Source organism: Tyto alba, unplaced genomic scaffold, assembly GCF_018691265.1.
Source record: "Tyto alba isolate M040663 unplaced genomic scaffold, T.alba_DEE_v4.0 Super-Scaffold_2, whole genome shotgun sequence".
Lineage (NCBI taxonomy): Eukaryota > Metazoa > Chordata > Aves > Strigiformes > Tytonidae > Tyto > Tyto alba.
Genome location: NW_024881282.1, coordinates 77,981,852 through 78,007,259, shown reverse-complemented (window position 1 = coordinate 78,007,259; position 25,408 = coordinate 77,981,852). Strand labels below are relative to the sequence as shown.

Below are 25,408 nucleotides of genomic sequence, written 5' to 3'. Positions count from 1 at the left end.
AAAGGTACCTTTGATTGCCTAAAGACATTGCTTTACAGGCTGGGCTTAGCAACTTACATTAATTTGAAAGTGTTTATTGAGTGACATTACAAAGACTGTGATTTTTTGATTTAAAAAAATCAAACCTATTTTTGTAGTTTTTTTGAGAACCAGCTAATTGGAAACTACTTTGTCTTTGCGTGCTGGGGATTTGCTATTGTTGACTGATACAGAGAAATGAGTTCATGCAGTCTGTGTCCCTGCCTAGAAGAGAAGAATAGTATTGTCACTGCATAGAAAACAGTCAGCTGTAAGGACATGGAAATAATTTGCTTGGTCACCTGCAAATCTCTCTGTTGTATTTGGAGTTTATTTATTTGTTTGCTTGAATTTTATGCTGCTATCTTCCCTCTGAAACAAGTAGGAAGGTTTTCCTTTTCATGTGGAAAAAAGAGGGACTGTAAGAGTTGTATGCTCAGTGAGAGTGATTCAGAGGCAGAATTAGAGAGGATGCCTGCCCTGTCACATTGCAGCAGCCAGAGTACCCAGGCTCAGATGGGCACTTTGGTTTTTCATTTGCCTTGGCAAAATGCTTGCCAGAGACAGAATACTAAGCATAACAGTCCAGAACTTGACCCAGAGCAACAGTTCCTCTGATCTGAAATGTCCTAGTACCTGTAGCTGAGTGATTTTATTACAAATATTGCTGCATTTAATTAATAAGTAGGGCAAAATGTCAAATTTGTTCCAGAAACATTCTGTAGAAAACCCAGTGCATGGTGCTGAACAGGGATATTTAAGCCTCAACAACTTCACGTTAATTTTTCATACTTACGTATGACTCAATCTTTTACCAAAATTTTCGCTGCTTTGATTGTACTTTTACTGTACATCTTAAAAGCTTGCTTAGTGTGATGGATGGTGCCAGAAAATGCTTTGAATGCATTTTATATTAAGGCAACAGATACTGTGTCATGCTGTTGTGCTACAATAGCTAATAAGTTTGTCATGATAAAAGATGCTTCACTGACAAATTAGTACTTTCTTCAACCTTATGTCAAAACTAACAAAACCACTTGTCTTATTTGTACCTTCACTTCTTGTTTCCAAACTAAAAATTATTCTTTATGCCAGTCTTTTAATTCTTAATATTAATTATTAATTATTCTTGTAAGATTATTAATTGCTTTATAAGACTGCACAAACAAATAATGTTCAGGTTTTAGATGTCTTCAAGAAAGAAAATAGGATCACTTATGCCTGTTATGCAGTCATTTTAAACAGTAAAGACTTATTTTGCTATAGATTTTTCTAGATGTATCTATTTCTTTAAAAAGTTAATTTTATAGTGAAATTGTGTACTATTCCCAACTTTTTACATACATATTATCAGAATACCTAGATAATATTTAACCATCTAGGATGCCTTAGAAAGAATGAACCCCCCCAGGCAAGGAAAGAAAACTTTTTGGTTAAATGCTCTAATTCCCAAACCAGAGCAAAAAACAACCTGAATAATATAGCCTTAGAAATATATCTGCTACACTTTCAATGGGACTAACAGTGTAGTCCTCTTGTAAAGCTCTAAATATTATGTCTGTTGTCAGTCTAGTTGTTTTTTGATTGATTTGTTTTTAAGCCTAATAATGACCTCTTTGGTTAGTACTACAACTTTCTTTCCAGAGTATCTCAAACACTCCACAGATTTTGTCTGCTCTTCTGCCTTGACTGAAATGCAGGTTTCTTAGTGTGGAGCGTGTATCACCACTTCAACACTATCCTGCAGCAACTGAATAGCCACTGGTTCTGTGGCCTCAACATGCTGAGGCACTTGCCCACATTTGGCTTGGAAAGAAAGGCATCAATTGCTCAGTTTCCAACATGACTTTCATTTTGGTTTCATGTGCTGAGAAATGTTCTGTTCAGTTGCCCACTGGGCACAACCCTGGTTAACTTGTGTGATAGCTGCAAATAATATCACCATGGTCTTCAAGCTGAAAGGAACATCACATAGAAATGAAACAGAGAGCACCATGTCACTTAATTGTGCTGAGTATTGTGTTGTGTACAAGTCTGGAGGACACCTTCTTGACTTCAAGCTTATTTGAATGTTTTCTGTGGTCTTAGTTTCCCATTACTGAAAAATAGCTGTAAAGCCCCTCCCATTTAATTTTTTGTGGTGTTTCACTCTTGCTTTGGCTTGGCATGAATGCCATGACATTTGATTCAGGAAAATAAGTTTTTGGGTGAAGGATATGCATCTGATAATATATATGCACTTCCATCTCAGATATTAGAAATAGTTTTGTGAACTCCGCTTTCAAAGTTCAGTTTTACAATTGCAAGTTGAGGTTGCAGTTGGTACGTTTCATGAGTATAAAGTCTGCAAAACTGTGTTCTGCTATTTATGCAACAAGCTATTAGAAAGCCAGGAAGCAATGTATTACGGTAGTGATTTTTCATGGTACATTATGGGTTCAGACTGAGATGCTGCAAAGACTAAAAAACTGGGCTCCCATTATTCAGATACCAACCTAAATTATATTTTGTAACTATTATTAGAAGTCATACAATGGTAGCATCTGTAAGCTTGCTTCCCTCATAAATGGTGTGTTACTGGGAATTTTTACCTAGATTAATCTTTCTCTTTTTACAAAATGTCAGCATACAATTCACAGCCTATTAATATGGCAATATTATTTCTAGAAGTAAGGAAAATAAGTCTCTATCTCAAGCAATTAAAATTGTGCAGCTATGATTTAAGTAAAATAGCTTTCAAATAATTCAAGCCTGGTAAAATGATGCCACTATTCTGATCCAGTCTTTCATATTTAATTCAAATAAATGTCAAGCCTCAGAGTTCCATCAGAGTTATTTTCCACAAAGAAGATAAAACTAAAAGAGTATTAGAGAAAAAGAACATTTGTGTTCCTAGTAGATGAACAGTCATATTGCTCTATTCATAGAAAAAGAGTATTAAACAGAACAGTAACTTTTCCATTAAAAATTAGAAGGAATTCTTGTCTGCTTTTAAGAGGATCTGATTTTACCTATTATAAAGCAAGCACAGGAGAATATTTGTCCACAGCAAGACAATTCTGAACATATTCTTGCAAGTTCTACTTTTGTTTGAATAACAAACCTTGTAACAGATTCTTCTTGAAGACCAACAATCTATGTAGCTCTCAGCACAGGCTTTTAGGAGCAGGCAGCACAGAGAGCACTGCAGAGGTAGATTTGGGTACAAGGAAGATGTGCATGCTTAGTTCCTGGGAAATACTGCTGAACATGCCCTTCTTGCAGGTGTTCTGGGCATTAAAGTTGCTGCTCCATCAGATGACTCCAAGAGAGATTTTAGGGTTTCAGTGTTAGGTGACTCACCCTTACAGGGAAGAGCATTGAACTGACGCAGTGAGGCATAATTTGTATGTTGCCAGAATGAATGAATGAACCCCACATTATCACAATTACTATGTATCAGAGATTAATGATCCATTTGAGCTTTTCCAGAGAAGTCGGTTTGGAAGTGTGTTTTTTTTTCTGATGAGCATGTCAGTAAGCAGCACAACAGGGATACATGGATTTTTTTTTTTTTTCCAAGTATATATACAAAAAAATATTCTGCTATATTTTGATTAAAAAATAAAATTCTTACGTCTTTATAATTTTTTCCCCCCCCTTAGTTAACTTGTCTATTGGACATTTGTGGCTATTTTGGATTTTCCTAGAATTCAAAACAACTTCCTGGCAACCTATCCATCCCAAATAACAATATAAATGTTTTTCTGAAGCTAAAACCAGCCTTATGAGTTCTGTTCAAATGTTTTTTGTATGCTGCTGTCAATCTCTGGTTAAACTTATTCTATGAGTTTTCATCATTATATGCCATCAATTTTCAAAGAGTTTTTGTCTTTAGAATACCAATAAGTTGTTCTATTTCCCCTTTCCAACTGTTCTTGTTGAAGATAGTTGGGAACTTTCTATCATTTTCTTTGGGAGCTATATCTGGGAGTTAGGTCACATAACAAACATTGGCCTTAACAAGATTCAAGCTCTGTTGTGGTACCCTTTGACCAAATAAAAGAAGATTTCCAGGAGTGCCAGGTAGTATTTGAAGTAAGACTTCTGTATATATGTTTAAATTTCGAGAGGAGAAATCTATCCTTGCAGATATTGCTGGGCTCTATATGACTGTACACGCTGAGTGTCATTTTTAGCATTCTCACTTTGTAAGTAAACATATAACTCCTTACAATTTAGTGTTTATCAAAACCATCTGTAAATGTAACTATTTCCCTTGTAGTAAGTCTTATATGAACAATCACAGTCTTTTAAATATCTCAGCAGCAATCATTAATGTTTATGTGTAGGTTATCAGTCAAATCGGTGGTATACTGCAGGCACCTACAAACAGCTGTTTCATAATTAGATTTAGTGAATTTCAAAACTAGAGTAAAAGGCAGTTCATTTCTAGACAGACCTTGTAGAGAAGCAGCAGCAGTATTCAAACATCATTTTCATTTTATTTATGCAGCTACTAACTAGAACACCAAATAAAACATAAGTATTCTGAAAGCAGTGTCCCAAACTGTCCTCTCTGTTACATGAAGTACAGCTTGACTTTTTTTTACTAGCCAGTTAAGTCATGGTATTTCCCAGAAACTCCGGTCAGGAACTGTGGTAGGTGGTCAATTTGAAGAGAACAAAACAAAGTACTCTAATTAACAAATCTACAAAATGGTTTTACTAGTTAAATGGCAGTTTTTTGAGGTTAACTTGGGAGTCCCTATCTCAAAGTCAATGTTGCATCCTGTCAGCAGGCACTGGAAGATGCTGCAACTGGCTTCACAATGGAAGGCTGTTTCTGTAGCTATGAGGAGTGGAGATCTGCTACTGTAATAAGAACTGAATTTCAATAATCTGAGGCCAGATACAAAATGCAAATGTATTTGGCTCAGCTGACTTTCCTGCTGACACAGTCTCCCTGTATCATTACAAACCACATTTTTGCTTCCAGCACAGTGCACATTTGGGTCTCATATTTCAAACAGAGGCTTAAGGTTAGCCACAAAACTAAGGAAATTAATCCAGGACATGATATGCTTTCAGAGTATTCCAATAATTAGTCTACCCCTGGTGTTGCTGGTCTCATCTTGTTGCTGCTGTAGTGTCCTGTTGATCTAGCCCTTACTCAGACTGCCCCAGTAGAAGGAACTACAGGGGAAGGTGTAACACAGAGGTGAACTGAAGCCAGGTTGTCCTTAGGCAGTGAGGATTCCTCCATTCCCAGCAACAGAGAAAGTGGAAACTTTCCACTGTGAAGATCAAAGAGTGACCAAAACTCAGCCTGTCTCCTGATCTGAGGAGAGCAGGTGAAACACATGGCCCACAGAGATTAGGGAATTACATATTAGTACAGAGACATACATCCAAATATGAATGCTGCTCATTGAGAAAATTATTCATTGTTTAGCTACATTTTGTTGGGGTTTTTGAATACAGTCTATAGTCTTTATATAGTACCATCCCTATGCAATTTATCCTGTAAGCCCTACACTCCTGTATTTTAAAACTCTGAATTTGAAATGCTGGGAGGGAGAAATCAAAGGGTATATCTAAGGATGAAAGCGTAAGTTTTTTGTATATACAATAGATATGTATATGATATATAAAAGATCAATAAGCAAGCCGTTAGTAATATGATCCAAACACAAAGAGAAAAGGAAAGAGTACAAAATATTAGGCTATATAAAAGAAGGCCCTTTCCCCAACAGTAAACTAAAACTTCAAATGTTTTTCATCATATACGGCACATAAGAACTTCAAGATGTAAATGTTGCCAGAGCCTTTACTCTTGAAATTTGTTTAGATCTCCAGTAGAGGATCATGAAATAGAATTTATTGGAGTAGTCCCAAGTATGAAAGAAATTAATTTGCTTCCTGAGGAGTCTAATTTTCTTGCATAATTCCCTCTTGGTTCTCCATCACACTTTATCTTACCACATATTCCACAGTGATGATAGCTCAACCCTTGATGATTTAAGACTTGACAGATAAGTCTGATGGCAGACTTGGCTGAAGGTATCGGTAGAAGGCAGACAGAAGTTCAAAGAAGACCCATAGAGTTTAATCTAGGGATATAAGGGCTTTAAAAATAAAATGTGTAATCTTCAGATGATGACTGGAATGTAATACATATTTCTTATAATTTACTAAAGTTTTGTCCTACTGTTTTCAAACTTGATACAGTGATTTCATATTCTACACAGAAACCTGAAAGAACTTCCAGGATTGAACATGTCCAATATATGATGATTAGTGAAATGCCATCATTCATCTTTATATTCCTCTGAGTACTAGATAGGTTTGTTGAAAATAATTTCCCTTAAATAATAGGCTGAACTGCTGGCTGTATTTTAATAATGAATCCTTATAAAATCCAACTGAGAGTTTTGATATTACTTGGATTTTTCTTATTCTCTCTTAAAAGTGATGTTTCTGGTTAATCTTGCCAGGTAAAGAAATTATTAAAGCAAATCATCTCATACTGGTTCAGAAATTTTAAATGCATAACTTCTTTATTAGTCAAGTACTAATAAGACATAATTCGTTTAAAAAATATTGGGTTTACTATATACATTAGCAATTCATTTGAGTAATGGTAATCATCAATTCCTCTTTAATTAATGCTTTCTTAAGGATATTTTTTTGAAGTTCATTACAATAAAATATCACTGGACTTGTGCAAATAAAAAAAAAAGTCTGGTGCTTTTTTCCTGAGAGGACCATGTGGGGAAAGAAACTTCGAGAGAAGAGGGGATGTGGCAATTAGTATTTTTTTTTTTTATGTTTAAAATCTTTCCAATCAGTTTAGGGAGTTTACAGTGAGAAGTGTGTGCTGTCAGGAGTGTTTTGGACCCCTGGCTGACACAGGCTCTCCCACAGCTGGGTAGTGCCAGTCCCTCACTGCTGCTCAAGCTTGCATTGCTGATTTTTTTGCTTACACCAGCCTAGATCTGGGAGGGTCTGGAGAACAGGACTGGAGGAGGAGAATTATTGGTCACCTCAGGTTAGCTTGTATAGGCCAGAATGAAAAAAATCATAGATTGTTATAGGTAAGTGGGCATGGTGCCACTGAACTGATAGGGAGAGTACAACTGAGAGGAGTTGTACATGATCATTTCAGGTATTCTGAATTCTTATTGGAACATTTTAAAAGTATTCAGAAATGAGCAATTAAACCATGTACACAGCTTGTTATTTATGATGCCTATGATTTTTTTTGCTATATCCCAGAGAGAGTCACAACAAAAATTTCTTGCAGCCACTTTCATAGATGAAAGATGTTTTTATCTCATCAGTGGAGAGAAGAACTAATAAATCAGATATTCCTGATATCTGGTTTGAAGAATTCAGGCCATCATTTAAGCTACTAATTGAAAGGTCAGTTAGATCATCTGTGAATGATGAAAGATAAAATAATCTAACATGCACCAAACTGTATGTCTGCAAGAGGTGTAGAATAAGCTTGAGCTATTGTCAGATGGCCATGGAGGCATACCATAGTATTGGTACAAAGCTCCAAGTACCACCTGAGTGAATATTTAGTGTGAGACTCTCCAATAGAATAGTCCTACTGAAGCTGGTGAAAGCCTGTTCAGTCAAAACATTTGACTTTGCCAAATATATGTCTTATATTTACAGTCAGAAGTAGGAGCTTGTTGAAAACAAGGGGAGACACAGATTGATGCAAGTAGGGCAGTAGAAGTGAGGAGGTAGTATATACTAAAAGTTTATGAGCTTGTCTGCTTTCACAGGGTACATATCCTAAGATATTTCCTTTATTTTCCTCAGACACAGGTCATGTATAGGTGTAAATCTAGATGTAAGAGTCTTGCTTGCTCATAGATAATTCTCACTAGAAGTATTTATAGAACCCATAGAAAAAGAAATCTTTTAAATTTAATTCCCAGTGGATAAAATATCTAAGGCAAATTATTATTGGCTGTGCTGCAATTGATTATACTGTTAAAAAGCAGATAATTTACCACACCACGTTATGGGAAGTGAATTCACTGAAAGGTTATGGTATAAGATGAGAAAATACTAATGGTCAAATACTCAAAAATATTTGTTGAGAGGTTATAACCATAAAAAATGTATTAAGGGTAAGAAATAAATTATTTAGAGCTAACAGTGTGGAATGAAAAAAGGGATGTTTGTGTTTACACGTAGCCCTTCACTGAAGAATAAAATACAAGAGTTGATTCCAGCTGCAGCATCAGTGGGTTACCACATAGGAAGTTACAAAAAACTAGTTACAATATTTAGGACTAGAGAAAATTATAAATCTTTGTCCCTATCATTTTCTTGGATGTGTCAATTATCTTCTTCAGATTTGAATCTTTCAATGAGCTACAAACTATTCAATACCCTTTTGTATGTATGTTCTTTGTTGTATTTATTTTTTGATTGGACTTTGCTACTAGATTTTATAAAGGGAAGGAAACTTGACAGAAATATTAAAACACTGTAAAAAGATATACTTTGCTCATTAGATTCATAAGCATAACGTGCAGACAGAGAACTTTTTAGGTCATCCAAGTGTATCTAATTTTATAATCTCTGGAATCAAATTTAGTCATGGTTATGAGTTTGCCATCATGATTGGTAGCTGTACCTAAACGAGACATATATTACGCAAGAGATCATTACTGGAAGTATTTAATTCACAGCCTATATTTCATAGCTAGCAAAGCAATAGGATTCATTGGAGTGAAATGAAACTGAAACAGAGTATAGGCCTCAAGCCAGGAAAATTAAAAAAATAAAAGCCTTGCATGGCTGCAAGCCAGTGCATGCTCCATCGCACAGTTGTCAGACTCCTCCCGTGGAAGTGGCCAAAGAACAATTTAAATTATGGTTGCTAAAGCTTGTGCTGTGTAACAGCTCTCCCTTTCACCGGTATGCACCGTGAGCTGGACGTGGCCTTCGTGAGCTCCTTCTCTCTGAGCTCCCCGTCGTGAGCCGTTGCGCAGCAGCCCCGGGGTTGGTGGTACAGTGCGGCAGGCACCGGCAGCCCCCAAGCATGGTTCCGAGGTCCTCCACTGTGAGCTGGCTGGGAATAATAGAAAACTAGGGGGGTAGGTTCATATCAGGATTTTTCAACATCTCAATGGTTTTCAATGTACTGCGAGTCAATGGTTCTCAGTGTACTGCGAGAAAATAAAGGGAAGTTGAATTTTATAGAAAGCAAGTCAGTCACTTAACTGGGTTGGTTGGGACCACTAAATAGCAGAACATTGTTACTGCCTGTAAAAACAGTTTCTCTCTGATTGCTTCTTTTTCTATGAACTTCTTGACAATGTCACTAAGTTTATTTTTTCCCTCCAAAGTAAAGCAAATGATAATATTTTCTGTCTCGTATTTCAGCCTTTTGGAGGACATAGTCTTATTATTCTTACTCATGCTATTATTGATTTATACAGTCTGTAACACAAGGTCTAATTCACTGCTGCTTAATCAAGGCTGGTTTACATAGTTGTGAATCACTATAGTTTCTTGCAAAAGTTTTATGGCCCTATACTAGCACACTCAAGATTTTGTTCTGCTTGTACTTTAAAAGGATTAGGCTGCTCAAAAGCTCAGGTATTATATATACCTATAAAGCATATCTGGAGTCAGTTATGCTTTTGACAAGCATCAAGTAAAACAAAGCTTTTTAGGGGAGAGAAGCAGAAGAAGGACAATTAGAGGGATGAATTAAAAATATTGCATCTGCTCTTCAGGACTATTTTTGGGGGGTTTTTTACACTTTCCAGGCTGTAAAATTAATTGTTGTACCAGATTCAAAAAAAGGTAGCTTAGGCCCAAAGAACTGAAAAACTTCATCTAGGTCAGAAAACAGAATGACTTTCGAAGAAAAAAATTTGACAATTGTACATGTCCTGTCTGTAGTTCATCTGACTGCTCTTTAAAATAGACTTTGGTACTGTTACAATATATACTCAGATATTAAGAAAAAATTCATATGTTTCCCTTGTGCTTGGAAAACAATAAGTTTCCTTCCTTTGCACCACGTACACGTTTTATTTGTTACAAAGTTTTCCTTTTGAATCTGTGTGTAACAAATACAAGGCTGTAGGTATCTCCTCGTGTAAATACACATTTTTATACTGCAGTTTGGAATATGCAATTTGCCAAAAATATCAGGTGACTCTTTTTATGAAGTGCTTAGAAGATTTTAGTGCACTCATTAACACATGGTGAAGTAAATGGCTGCATTTGAAGCAAAAAGCTGTAAAGAAAAAATGCACTTTTAGGGTCAAAAACCTGTGTAGGTTCCTAAACTTACTTATGTCATAAGTTGAATAATTCAGGTTTATGTCAGTGGGCAGGCTACAGCTGTTGTTCTTGAGCTGGCATTTTCTCAGGCTGCCAGAAAGCATCTGCATCACTGGGCATGTTCTGTACATTAGAGCAAGAAGAGCAAGAGCTGCAGGACCTTTACTCTCTGCAGCCGATCGGAAAGGACAGCTTATTCTGATCAGGAGCAGAGCGTCTCTCTGCAGCCGCCTCTAGCCCTCTCCTTCTCTGAAATTTCATAAGAAATTAGCAGGAGTAAGGATGGTCTGATCTACAAACAGTGACGGTTGATAGAAACAGAGTTAGTGGTGCTAAAGCAGTAGACCAATTGGCTCAGCTGGGATCGTGGAAGAACAGGGATCTGTGTGGAAGCTCTCAGCTTCTGTGAACCGGGCACACAGGTATTTCTTTGGCTCAGTTATGAGTTGGGACTTCTTTTGTTTCTTGTTTTGATTATGAAACTCTGTTGGTTTTTTTTGCCTTTAGCTAAGATGAAGGAAATAATTTATAAGCTTTTTATAAACCTGGAACAAAAGGTTTTTAAGTTATTGACAAAGAGCATCAATAATAAGATTATGGACTTGTAATTGACAGATAAATAGGAATAGCTATAAGGAGAAATATATTTTAATTTATAGTTATTTGTGCTCCACAGTGACTTTCAAATAATTAGGTAGGAATGGTATTTGTTCCTTGTTACAGGAAAATCTTTATATAGTCTGATACAATAAGACTTTTGGCAGAGGGTTCAATAGCAAGAGCCATTTGAAAAAGTGTTTTAAGGTTGAATGTATGAAGCAACAATTTAGAGATCTACCTGCTTGCAAGTTTCCATCTTGGGAATATATACCAGAACTCAGTGTAGACATGTTCTTCTATGTTTTTCTTATGTCTGAATTTCAGAGAAGAAATAAATGCAGTTATTTATAGAATTTTTTCCATAATTATAAAGATGATCCACACTCCTGGTTAAAACAAATGGAAATGAACTGTACTGGGAAATCTTTATTAACCATGTTGTATTAGATTAGTAGGTAAGCCTTTAATAGTGGAACATGATAAACCAGTTAGTGGATAAACAATACTTTAAGTTGCTTTGTCCTACAGTTATATTAAAAGTGTCAAATACAGGTATTTTAACTCTTTTTTTTTTTTTTTTTTTTTCCAAATTTGCAGTGTTGTGATCAAATGTTGTATTAATAATGACTTCTCAGTGGTGGAAATAAAAGATGTACCCTCATTTGCTATAGTAACTTTTTCAGATGTGGTTGCTGTTATACTATATACAAATAACACAAAAGATTATATCATATTTATATGATCATTAAGTACAGCTGCATTTTATTATGGTTACACTTGGAGTAGAAACACCGAACATTATAGAGACATTCTGAATCGAGATTTTTTGGTTTAATAAGCAGCTGGGAAATTGGTACAAGGTCATGTGGAAAATAATACCCAATGATATATTATTTATATATATGTATAGGCAGTTATGTCATAACCATATGTTCCAGTTTTGCACAGAAAAAAAAATGATATCTCTGTCTATAATCCTATATGTATTTTCTGTACAGATTTAGCCAGTTATTTGTCATTAACTGTTTTTAACCTTTACAATTATCAATACTAAATAATATTATACCAACTGCATGCATTATCAAGAAAGCTCTTTGTGCTTCTGTCACACATCATGACAGAAACATGAAGGAAAATGAGCCACTGAGACTTTACAAGTGATTTGTTGCTTCCATCAAAGCAATATATTTTTAAATCATGCTTTCATTTGTCTTTTCCTTGACAGGAGGCATTGTTGATAAGGACCTTCGTCACTACCTCAATTTACGGTTCCAGAAAGGTTCGGTAGACCATGAGCTCCAGCAGATCATAAGAGACAATCTCTACCTCCGCACAGTGCCATGTGAGTAGGGTGGAGATGAACAAATCTGTTTTCTTAGTGGCAATAGACTATCTGATATAATGCTGCTGAGGCCATTTGCAAGGCGTAGACATGAAGCAGTCTTCCTGTAAATAGATTTGTGGTTTGATTCATTTCTTCCACCTTATTGCTGAGAAACTGAACTCTGAAATGCTGAATTAATTTCTGAAAATGCATGGTGTTTTCAAAGTTGTAGTTTTCATAAACTGTGGTTCTAGAATAATTTTTCCTTCTTCAGTTTTAGAAAGCACAAATTTAAAGAAAACAGCAGTTTTCTGGCTGGGTTAAATTGTTGTCCAACAGAGAGAGTTTGATCTGCATCATGTTTCACGGTATTATACATTACATAATAACACCATGGGGTTTAGAATGCAATAGGGCAACAGAGGAAATGTGTAAACTAGGAAATTTTGTTGTTTAGGTTCAGAAGGCATGATGATGAAAGTTCATATGATGAAAGTCTTGCATACATGTTCTTTTGTTGTTGCTTAAGTCTATGGCATCTATATCTGAAATCTCTAAAATCATTTCTGTAGCTGTTGATATTATTCACCTATCTTCAGTAGACATTAAATTGAGTAACATAAGCCATGTCCGACTGTCAGGGCCATGCCTTCCAGAACAGATCGACTTGGTTGACAGAAAAGATACCATTTAAAATATCATTAAAAATTAAACTGAAGTTCCATTATTCTTCCCTCATAAAATAATGGTTTAGAAGACAAAAAATGGGCCTTCTAGTTTTGGCAAAAAGTGGGTGCACCTTTGAAGTGGCTGGTTTGACTCTAGTACGATAGTCAGAGGAAGGTATACTGAGTAAGTGACTGTGCTGTTTATATGGTAATGAGTGGGTGCTCTTTGAAAGCTGTGTTGTTTTGTAAGTTATTGTACATTTTTTTCTTTCATTGCATTAAAGAATGGATCTCTGAAAAGCTCCACCAAAAAAAAAAAGATACTCAGGAATTTCCCCTTTCTTTTGGAAGCTGAAGATAAATAAAAATAAAGTCTTAAATTCAGGAGTTTCATTTGTCCCTGATTAGAAAGGAAGGTGGAGAAAAACATTAAAAAATTATTACCAGTATGCAGACAATCAAAACCCATTACATTTATGTGACACTTTTGATGAATTAGATTTGTCTGAAGGTGCTGAGAAACATCAAAGCTGAAGGGAAAATGCAAGTACAAATATGTTTTGAGATTAAATCCCACTTCTTAGGATGTCTGGGAGGGTCACTAGCATAGAATTATACTTATAGCTGCAGCACATGCTTGTTCTTGACAGAGGTATAGATTAAAAGAAGGAAAACCCAACAATATTGCAACTACTGCTCACATCAGATACTATCTGTCAGCAGTATGGGCATGATGAGTAGTTTTGGGCTTTTTTTTTTTAAATCAAGGCATTAATAATGTTTTCATTTGTCAACTGAAATACAGTACTCACAGAGGTAAATTTATCCTTCAAAAAGTGTCACTGCAACCACAAAGACCACAATTTGGAACCTACAGACACCTAATATTACCTTTCCTATCCATCTTCTGTGACATTTTATGTGGTTAGATTCTTACGTCATTATCATATTGCATATTGAGCATCTTTAACTAAGCAAGAACCAGATTTTCAAAAATAGTATAGTGTTGTGGATAACAGCTGCTGAATTGCTAGGTAAGCAGGCATGTTCTCAGGTAGAGTGGAAGACTCTTTTCAATAGTGGTGGTAGAAAAAATAGAAAAAAAATATTACCCAATTGGCATATTTTCTTTGAAATTTGCATAAAAATCCTATGAAAGTAGCCCTTCTGAAATGTGGGTATTTTAAAATAAAGAAAATAACAAATGCAGACAGTGTGATATGTGGTTAGCTAAAGAGGTTTCTATAATTGTATAAATGAAAAGGGCACCATCACATACATTGCAAGCCAGGTTTCCCCTCAATAATAATTGCTGTGAATATTATTTTAATGCAATTTTATTCTATCTCTATCATTCATGTTTAGGGGGGAAAATGTTTTTAAGTGTTTTCTTTATATAACTTGACTAATTTTTGAGTTATGAACTTACTTTCAAGGATGATGCTGGTATTCAAAATTTTCTGCTTTGGGCAGCCTTTTGGTTTTTTGTTTTTTGGGTTTTTTTGTTTGTTTGTTTGGGGTTTTTTTGTTTTTTTTTTTTGTTTTTGTTTTTAAAGCTCTGTATGTAGGCTAAGAGTAATGGTTAGCCATCCAAACACTGTACTTTACAAGCAGTAGGGAGATTTCTTTAGTATGCAGTAGTAATTAACTAAGTCATTGCTCACAAGCTCACTTAATGAGTGTAGACTAGCCATGTACTTATTACAAATTTTTCAACAGATCCCAGCACAGCAAAAACAGCACTCAATTTGGTCAAATTCTTGTGCAGAAAAATAGAGACAGAAAGCCAACTTCAGGCAACGTAGACTTTATTTCCAATGACAAGGTTGTAACAAAGAGAAAAATAAAATTAAAATAGGTGACAACCTTTTTCCATTAAAAATTCACCTACGATCTTTCCTCAGTTATAGAGGTATAATTGCCAGTGAAACCAGGAAAACCTTTATAGAAAAGTCCCAGACCTTGAGGTTTTACTGTTCATTGCTTTTTGTTTGGACTGACAGCACTGGCCCAGGGAGTGCAGTGCAAATAAACACTGATTTCTCAGCCTTTCTTGTCAGACTAAAACATCTTTCATTTACCTTAAATGAGTGAGTATTCTCTGTGAAACTAGGAAGCAGACAACTAAATCCATACCTGTTTTAAATCAGGATAAGCCAAATGTAGTTAGGACAGGTATGCTGGTATTTACTGGATAAGAATTTGAATTGGACATTATACAAGTGTACATCCCTGTGTGCACCAAAGGGTGGATGGGCCAAAAACTCATGACGTGAGGATAATGGATCAATTCTGCCCTTGGAAATTGTGGCCTCTGTGGATAGGATGAATTGGTTGGGTTTGTGATCCTTACATTCCTCTATTTTTAATAATGCAGTGCCACTTTCTACTAAATTAGAAATGACCGTGTAACCCTAAAAGTCAAATGCTGCTTTCCATAAGCAGTTGCAGTTCTTAGTGCCATGTGAAATTGATTTTCCCTGCATTGTCAACAGGAATTACATGCATATATCCCAGAGCAGAACGTGCGATTGTATTTGCAGCAGTTGAGATGCAGCCGTTAACTAGCTCTGTCCCCAGAGCTATGTGACAGTGTAATGAAACTGATACATAAACAAGAAAATGAAGAAGTTCTGTTAATTTGAAGCTGAGTTAGAAAAGCAATAAAGCTTTCAACAGACAAGGTCAAGAAACTGAAACTTTTTTAAAGATACAGTATTGCAAATAATCTAAAGGAAAATACGCACTATTGAGCAGGAAGGCTGGGCAGTGGTCTTGACAGGGAACAGCTCTTGTTTTAACGCAAGCAGGAGCACTGAGCTTCAGGTCTTGGGAAACCGAAAGTTATACAAATAAGAAATATGCCGAACACCTCAGAGGAAATCAAAATTATAAAAGGCAGTTCTGGGGGAAAGAAATGTTCACGATTTTCCGAGTTCAGAAGACCTGACTGAAGTTTGTCTCATGTATTTTCTTCCCATTTTTCCATTGTGTGGGATTTTAGTGTAGTTTTCTTACCCTAAGCTTAATTCTGACTTTATTTAGGAACACTAACCATTCGGGCTGTCCTACAATACAGAAAAATAGCCATGATAAAAAGTGGTAGTTGCTATCACAGTTAAGCAGTATCTGACACTCTCTATCCAAGTCCAGGGATCTGGAGAAAGGCCATGAAACACGTGCAAGACTGAATGCTGTAGGCAGACAACAACTTAGCCATGCTGGACCTTGTGCTTGGTAGTACTCTTGGTAAACCGCAGTTACCATGTGGGCAAGCAGCTTCCCAGTCTTCACTAATGTGAGAAGAGATAGCTCTAACTTCGCGTCACTGCAACAACAAAGCTTTGGGGAGAGTACGTGACAGGAAAGTAGTTTGGGTAGTGTCAGTCATGGTCAGACCTGTCTCCTCTGATATGTCCTTCCAAGTAACTGCAAATTCCATTTCTTTAAGAGCTGGCCAAATAGTGGAGCTGTGGTTGAATAGTCTATATGCGTCTTTCCCAGACAGGAAGTATGAAATAATAGTGGAAGACACTGTGATTAAACAGCACTATAAAGTCAAACAATGACAAGCTGATTCATAGAAATCATGAATAAAAATTTGTCTATTAATTTGAAGAGATTCTTGTTGATATCCTCTGGGATATAATCTCAGATCAACAGTAGCTCAGTTGAATTACTCTGTCCCACTGCACTAATTTACACCAGTGGAGGATGCAGCCCAGAAATACATCCTCCACAGTGATAATATGAAATAATTTAAAAAAAAAAAAAAAAAAAAAAAGTTAAACCAAAACAAAAGTTATGGGGATTATGAAGTTTCATTTCTAGTCTTTGCATTTAGATTAAAAAAAAATGATGAAAGAATGATGAGGACTGGGTATGCGACTCAGGCTTACTGCACTGGATAATACAGTAGTACTATTAATACAGAAGTCTTGGAGGAAGGATGGTTTATTTAAGACATTTATCAGCAACATGGGGAAAAAAGTCCAGTTTGTAACTCAGCCACATGCTACATGTGAGTGACCACAGGCAAGAAATGTAATCATTACGTGCTTCAGTTCCCCACATACCAAATAGTGATAATGATTCATTATTTTGCTTAGTTTGTATATTGACGTTATCATTGCTCTGTATTGGGTGAAGATAGTTAGCACACTGAAGTAGGAAACCTATGAACACTTCATAATATCCTTCCTTTCTGTTGTGACTATTTTTATCCATCTTCTGTGAATAATTAGATTCTTGGGTCATTTTAAGTGACTTTAAATAAGACTCTAATTTTCAAATACGGTTTTGTTCTATTTTATTTTAGTATAATCTGGTCTATGTATAAATAAATTTAACCTACCTTCTGCAGTATCATCTGTGTACTGTGTAAATGTTATATATTGCAACATGCTTCTGTTTATTGTCTAAGTCCTCTTTCCAGAAGAGAAAGTATATGCAGTGATTTTTTTTTTTTTTTTTTTTTTTGCTGAACTTGGTTTTGTTTGTCATATATGACAAAGGTATTGCCATTAGCTTATTTTTCATACATTACAATTTCATATATTTTTCTTATAAGTTTGTTCGGTGTCAAAAGTATCTTTCAAGAGTAGAAATTCAGTGCACAACTTTGTTCTTAAAATAAACAAATTGGTCCAGATATCGTCAGTTAAAAGATCTGCCAGTTTGATGTCATATGGAACTACTGTTAAAATAAAATAACCTGTGCTTAGCATACCATACTGCCAAGAAATGTCTGCATCACTGGTTAAATAACTACCTAACTTTAATGACTACTTTATTCTTTCAGACAGTGTTAGTTATTGCTTAGACTTGACTTTGATGGTTCAGAATAGAGCAATGCAGAGCTCTAGGGAAATGTTCTTGTTGTCGTGTATCTAATGAAGCACACCTCCAAGGTGTATTTAAAACAGAATCATTGGCAAGCATATTCAGCCTTTTTAGTACCTCAGGCTAAATTAAACCAAATCAGGTAATTACGTGAGATAAGGGCCTCACTGTGCTATACATAAGACAGCCACGTGTACCAGAATATGATGATGAGGTCACCGCTTCAAATAACTGACAGCCTCAATAGAAGAGGCAAAGAACAGTTGACAGATAAACCCGCAGCACAGACAGTGCCTGAGTTAACTGCATGAGGTGCAGTGGTGGTTAAACTGATGCCTGTGGACCTTACTTTCTTTTCCATAGCTACATTTAATATTCCAAATTATCTCCTGGAAATGCACACGGTACACTGACGTGTTTCTCTGAAGATGCTGGGAATGTCTGATTAAAAGAGATTGGCTTATGCATCTTTGTATTGACTTTTCCATGTGATTTGATGGGGTTTTTTTGTCTGTTTCAGAACAGGGTAGTAAATGTTACAGTCAGCACTGCGCTGGCTCTTGGTCAGCAGGCACAATGCTTTGCTTGGGCTGTGGACATTGCATTGCCATCAGTGGGAAGCAGTGGATGAAAAGAAAACCAAGCAAAAATCAGTTTTGTTTTTGTTTTGGTTTTGTTTGTTTTTTTAATTTATCAAACTGAGTTATGATTTTATCTCAGTTAAGATCTAGGGTAAACAGATACCCAAACTATATCTAAAAATAACAACACTGATAAAAAATACTGTACTGTTAGTCATGAAAGAAAAAACACACATAATTTCTGTCACCTTTTCTCAGAGATTTCTCAGCTCTACATATTGAGGGCATCAACTCTCAGCTATTCAGTGACTTATACATCTGTTTTAAATACTCACCCTAAAATAACAGCTATTCAAAGAAAATAAATACTGTTCAAGAGGAAAAGGAAATGGAATGTATCTAGTGTGGTATAACTATACTATGAAGTGAGAAGAGATGTAACAAAATAAAGAGTAGTAGTTGTGTACCACTTAGGATATTACATCTTGACTGTTCCATAAACAATCATATGAAGACATTAGGATGATTTTATTGGCTGTACAGTTACAACAGCTTATGCTTCTCAGAGGTCCTTGCACCCAGATCACATCTATAATAATGTGAGACTGATAATTCTGCCCTTTACTCCCATTCTTTCCACTCCTTCATTCCCTCCTTTCTGCTCCCTTAAACACTGTGCTTTTTCTCTTCCATTTTCAAAATCAAATCATCCAAAAGCAGTATTTTTTTTTTTTTTTTTTTACTGCAGAGCCAATATAAATTATTTGTATAAAAGATAATATGATGCACTTCCAGCTGGAGAGTTGATATAATAGCACTGAAGTCACTGGAAGTTTTTCCAGTGAAAAAAAAAAAAAAATAGCAGGAAAAGGTTCTGAAATTGCAAACCTAACCTTTCTAAAGCAGTTTTCTTGCAAAGGAATATCACATATCTTCCTGAAGAGATGTTAATCAGCATGTGATTTAAAGACTAATGTCTCTGGTAAGCAGCATGGATAACTAATCATACCTGTCTGTAAGTATTTATATGTGATATAACACATGTATAATGACAGCTGGGAAATTTAGTTTGCAAAATATGTGCTGATTGGCCCCAAAAATACATCCATTTTTCTTTTAACTTTGAGGAGGCTTTAGAGTGTTGCAAAACTAGTTCTCTAATTCATGTGATGCCAAAAGGATAAAGGATAGTGGCAGTTTTAAATGAATTTTGATGATAGCACTAATCTTACTGATTACTTGAGAACTACTAGGAAACTAGGGGGGCAATAGCATGAATCTGATAAAGTACCTTGTCACTGAAGAACAAGAGCAGAAAATAATAGAAGAGGCCATGATTAACTTATTTTAGAAGTACAAGTCATAGCTCTTGACTCACCTAAAGCAGCTTGAAGTTTGGGTAGAGATAAGACAGTAGGCTTCCAGCCTGTACTTGGATATACTATTGACCTTTCTCTATAATTAACAAAACTATCTTTGAAATTATGAGAATTACAGATATGATTAACATAAATTGCAGCCTTAATGGATTAAATCATTCCAATGATTTCTAAACCATTTTTTAATTTACTTTATGATCATCTTGAACTGCCTTCTTGATACTAAAAGATTTTCAAATATATCCTCTAGAAAAATTTCTCTCCATCTACAGTCAAATAGGACAAAAAATTGTTGTGTTTTATTTTTTTCTTGAGGGATGCCGAGGTATTTTACTTAAAGACAGAAGTGCGTGCCAGGTTGCACAAGTTTTGTGATAACGTATAGGTAATGCAATTCACCTGGGAACATTAGAACTTCTTAGATTAATTTGTGTCAGAAAGCTTCTTAATTTTGGAACTTTTCACGTCTTTGGATGAACTTTGGATTTGTTGTTTTTCTTAGTATCATTTAAAGCTTTTTTCCTTTTTTTTTTTTTTTTAATCCTCTCTGTCTTCTCTCAGTCTGTAGACGATAAACTGTCAGACACAGTGGATAATCTTTAACTTACTTTGTGATATTTCTTCTTAAGAACAACTAGACAGTGAACATGGAGCACCAACAGCTGCTCTTAGAAATTCAGAACAATAACACTAAAAGAAAAAGAATAAGAGTTATGTAAAAGACTTGATATTCAGAACTGGATGCCCAAATTAAGCTACTATATCCATATTTGCATCATTGAATAAAAAGTTATATCAGGTTTGGCAGGATGTGCTTCTTCTGTTTTTCTCTTTCTGGGGCTTTCATCCACAATAACAAAAAATCAGAGGTATTGAGGATGAAATTCCTTGTGAATAGATGATCTGGTGCATATTGAGCAATTTCTGGGAATTGTTAAGCAATTCACCAAGTTCAGGTTCACCAAATAACCACCTTGCCCACATCTATGTCTCTGAAGTGCACCTGCAGTTCAGTAGCTTCCTCACACCAGCTGGAGCTCAGGTCCTTGCTGATTTGTTTGGACACCAAGCCTTGTGACTCTGCTCCCTTCCTTTAAAAAGATCATGACTACATTGCATTAATAAGATTATATGACTGAGACTACTTTAAAGCTTTTTTTCAAGCTCTGAGATATTTGCCATGCCTCCACCTTTGGAGAACAAAGTACCTTGTATTTTCTGCGTTTTATGAAAAAAGAAAGAATTTTGAATCTTCTGTGCATAGTAAGCTAAGGTCAATGGACTAGTACCTCTACTGGCACCATGTTTTAGATTCAGAAGTAGCCCGGACAGAATAAATAATTTTGAAGAAAAAAAAAATAGAGAAAGAAGATTAAAGGGATGCTTTTTTAACATCTGAAGAGTGAACAAATCTTTAGTTTCACCAGTAGGAGTGAGATTAGTTTATAATTTACTAGTGGAAAACTCTTATGAGGAACACTTTTTTCTGCAAGTCCTTTCTTTTTTGTTTCCCTTCATCCTGAGGGTATCACTGTCCTGTTTTTATCCCATGACAGTTTGTCATAATTTTATATTTCTCCTGTATCTTCAGGTTTTGATTCTACCCAATGCACTTTTATTTTTCCAATGTATTACTGTTATTAACACATCAGCCTCTTGACTAGCTATCAATCTAATGTGGATAATTCAAATCATTGTGTCACATTTATTTCAATGATTCTGAATAGGGAAATGTTCTTACTGTGAAGATGGCAGAAGTATGTTTTGGTTTAAAAAAAATAATTATAATAATGCAGAGGTTCCAGATAGTATTTCAAATGAAAGTAGCAATCTAGATTTAAATGTAGAAAAGTGTTGTAATTTCAGCTTTAAAATTCTTGTCTTTTAATTTTAAAAGATTGGCATGGACATATATAAAAGTGTCTAGAAAACAATATGCTTTTCAGTTTAGAGATTAGATATTTTTAGTATTAAATTTCATAAAAATAATTTCTATGTGCCCTTATTTTATCGATGTATTTCCTTTGTATTTTTGTTGAAAATAATCAGTAATACATGTGCTGTGTTGCTAAGATATTTTCACACAGTTCACAAAAATAGTGGATCATTTTATATGTAGGGAAGAATGGAATTCACTCTAGGATGCCGATGATGCACTCTCTACTTGCATTCTAATTGCCTTTAGATAATGAAATGAGTGGTGGTGTGCATTTTGTCAAGTCACCTGTATTTTATTAATCCCATTTTTGTTTTTGATTGACTGATCAGCTTTCTTTTTCAAATCATATAGGTAGTGAAATGAATTCTTCAACTCATATTGCTACTGACTTGAATGGATATTTGACCTGTTGTTTTTTATTTGTTAATCTTAGAGAAATACTGAAACATAAGGGAGTTCTGTTTTGTTTTTCTAAGCTTTAAATCAAAACCACCCTACCCTTTCTTGCACAAACAGAATCATTTTTTATCTCTGCAGAAGTAGTTGTGGAACACTTCCTGGAAAATGATCGCAGGTATGTCAGGAGTCCTGCAGTAGAGCTCTGCCCTGCTATGACTCACTCATTTCACAGGAGAATTCATTTAATTGGCAAATGCACATTGCACTGTATTCCTTCTTGAAGAGCTCTTAGAATCCAGAGAATAACCTGCCATTTAATGACATTTAATTCATTGGCAGATGTAAACTATGATGGCATTCAAAATGGTTTGGCAAGATTTCCTTTCAGAAGCTGTTTTTACATAAGATTTCTTGGTAGTAGTAGCAGAATCTGTTTTTTTAAAAAAACAAACAAAAACAAACAAACAAACAAACAAAAACAACAAAAAACAACAAAAAAAAAGCAACAACAAACAAACAAACAAGCAAAACAAAACCAAAAAAACCTTCCTATTTCTTTACAGATGTTCTGCATTGTCTTCCACTAAAATATTGAGTGATTCTGAGCCTCTGCAAGTTATGTTTGCTTGTGGACAGTTATCAGCACTACCCACATTTGCTGACTGGGCCTATGCTGCTGGTGTAGCAGCTCTCTTCCCTTCACCATTTTAGAAACCACATGCAGTGAAGAGCTGGGTTCTACTACTTTTCCATTCTATCCGTGCAAACCCTCCATAAATCTCTGATCTCTTGTTCTGTTCTGTGCAGTATCATATAATAAAAAGTCTTTCTCTCTTTTGCTCTGCCAGAGGGAGCAATCAGGAAAAAGAAGATATTGTGAACACATCCCTATACAGTGCTATTATACAATTGTTGATGTTCTCAGTTAATAGTTGCAATATACACAAGTTAGCATAGCTTGGTGCAAAGCCCCTCAGTTTGCCATCACCATGCAGATTCTCCTGGATGCCCCATGCTTTACTTGACTCTAGCTGATGAGGCCCAGATGACTGCATACTTTTTTATATGTTCCATTTCTGAATAGAAAAGAAATATTTGCAAAAGATGGTGGAATCATTCCATGTTTATGAGTGCAGGTAATCTAAAGCGTTATGGGCAGACTGAGTCTCTTCCAGTAATTTTACAGCTTTTTGCAAAATAATAGCCTTGCGCTAATAAGAATACTTGGTTATACCAGGTCTATGGAGTGCACAGCTTAACATTCCTCAGTAAACCCATGTACCTATATATTGTCAACATCAGTACCTAATCATTCATATTTTCCTGTTATGAATAGCTTTGTATGATTTAAAAAGTGTAAAGCAGAAGATTATATTTTGTATGTTAAATTCATGTTGTAGTGTTATCTAATCAGAATAATTTAGGATAATATGGCTTGCAATTACATTTTTCAGAATAAATTAAAAACATTAAAAAATATTTTTTGAATTAGAAGCAACAAAGAGAATCTCTAATTAAAGAACATCGTACTAATACACCGCTGAAATTTGAGAAGTGCTAGGGTAAATTACAAACAGGTAAAAGCATTCAAATTCTTCAGTGGTGTCTGAGTTGGCATATCACATTGGCATAGTGGCCAACACTACCAGAATATTGCTGTGAAGAAGCTAGTATTGTTACAGCTAAAACAACATCTTGGTAGTATGTACAGCTTACAGTGCCAAATTTTCATGTGTCTGAACAGAATGAAATAGGAGGTAGCTTCATGTGTGTCAACAACTGTCATAGGTGCCTAAATTCATCATTCATATTCATATTCTAGTTACTTTATATTTCCATAGCAATGAAAAGAACCTCAGGGTTGGAACCACAGAGACACATAGGTAAGTTTAGGTAGATTTTTGGTTCTTGTCTACATCTGCGGTCAGCAAAACAAATGTTCTTTTGCCATCTAACTTTACAGAGCGATAAAATTCTTAGTTGCTTAAGTTTTCATCAGTACAAGTACTTAAGCACCCATCATATTAGTCTGAGCAGTCATGTGAATGCCCTAGACCATGTCAGCATTGATTCTATTAAGGCAAACACTTGGGTCCCCCAAGCATTATTTTTTCTAGATGTTCACATAAAATAAATCAGGTACCATACAAAGCATGGTAGAAGTCATTGCTTTTGTTTGAAAACATTGCTGGTGGAGAGAAGAGAGAAACACCCAGTGTTGTTGACTCCATATTACTAAGCCTTGGCTGACTACCCACTCAGCAAGCTGGTGCTTTGGTGACTGACTCCAAGCCTTCAACAACTGGGCAGAGAAAGGAAACTTATGACTTGAGGCTGTAGGTTTTACACATGTTGGAGAAAGTTCACACCTAAACTAATGCTTAGATGATGGAAGTTTGTTAGTCTAGTCCATATACTAAGGAAGGCTCTTTCCCAAATGTACCTCGAGGTTTATGTCCTCTAGATAATCTATTACAGCTACCTTCTCAAATATAGGATAAAATTCAGGCTAGTTTCATATTTCTCTTTTTCTCTTCTTTCCTTCTAAGTCTGGTGAGGAGATGGTGAAATGTACAGCTGAGTAGTGAGTCAGTCTATTACTCAGGGTTTCATTCAAGGAGTGTGTGAAATAATGTAGAGTTCTCCATCACTTACCAAAGGCTATGGGACAGGGTTTTTTTTACCATGTGCATCATATAGAATGAAGTTAGCTATAATATATGTTATCTAATCTTTAATTTATCTTTGTGTGCTTCAAAAATAATGATAATCTCCTATAAGACTTCAAAACTTGCCATGAGATCATGAGTTGCTTTTATCTACAAAGCAAATGCATCTGTACTTGTACCAAGATTTGGGCACCAACTCACTAGTACTTAAATACACAGGTAAAATTGTACTGACTCAGAAACATGGCAATCAGAGACAGAAACAATTTAGTAATCTGGATTTTAAAGCTGTCAGAGAATAGTTGTCATTCTGGTTTTGTACTTTATAATGACATTTCCTGAAAGAGAGTAATAAATTTTGGAGAAAATTCTTCCTTTCATCTTCTTCACAAAAAGAGATCATTTAGTTACTCCTGTTCTTTCCTGTCATTATCCTTACTTTGCACCTCCCCACTCTGGGGAGTCTGGTGGGCTTTTGTAGAGATTTTTACTTTTCGGACTCTGACGAATAAGATTCAAGATTATTTCTGGCCTCGATCAGAGCTGTTCATTCTGAACTGGAGAAAATAAGTGGAAGAAAGGCCAGGGTATCTGAGGGATTCAGTGCCTCCACTAGCTTCCATTTTTTTTTCAAAAAATACTGAAGTGCATGAGGCACTGTGTTTCTAAGAGCTTTTTTTGCCT

The 25,408-nt window shown here is 35.5% G+C and overlaps 1 protein-coding gene across 11 annotated transcripts in view; it reads left to right on the top strand.

The window, feature by feature from the left end:
* The window catches only part of MAGI2 (membrane associated guanylate kinase, WW and PDZ domain containing 2), a 794,831-nt gene that overhangs the window by 224,387 nt on the left and 545,036 nt on the right, over positions 1-25,408 (top strand). For 10 of the 11 annotated variants that reach the window (XR_006165279.1, XM_042792123.1, XM_042792119.1 and 7 more), the window contains exon 2: positions 12,149-12,265. Coding sequence is in view for 9 of the 11 variants with exons in the window: in XM_042792123.1 (XP_042648057.1) it covers positions 12,149-12,265 (117 nt within the window). In the remaining 2 variants the exon portion in view is untranslated. Of the gene's footprint in view, positions 1-10,607; positions 10,746-12,148; positions 12,266-25,408 lie in introns of those variants that run through there. The other variant, XM_033004646.2, reaches the window with a different exon arrangement.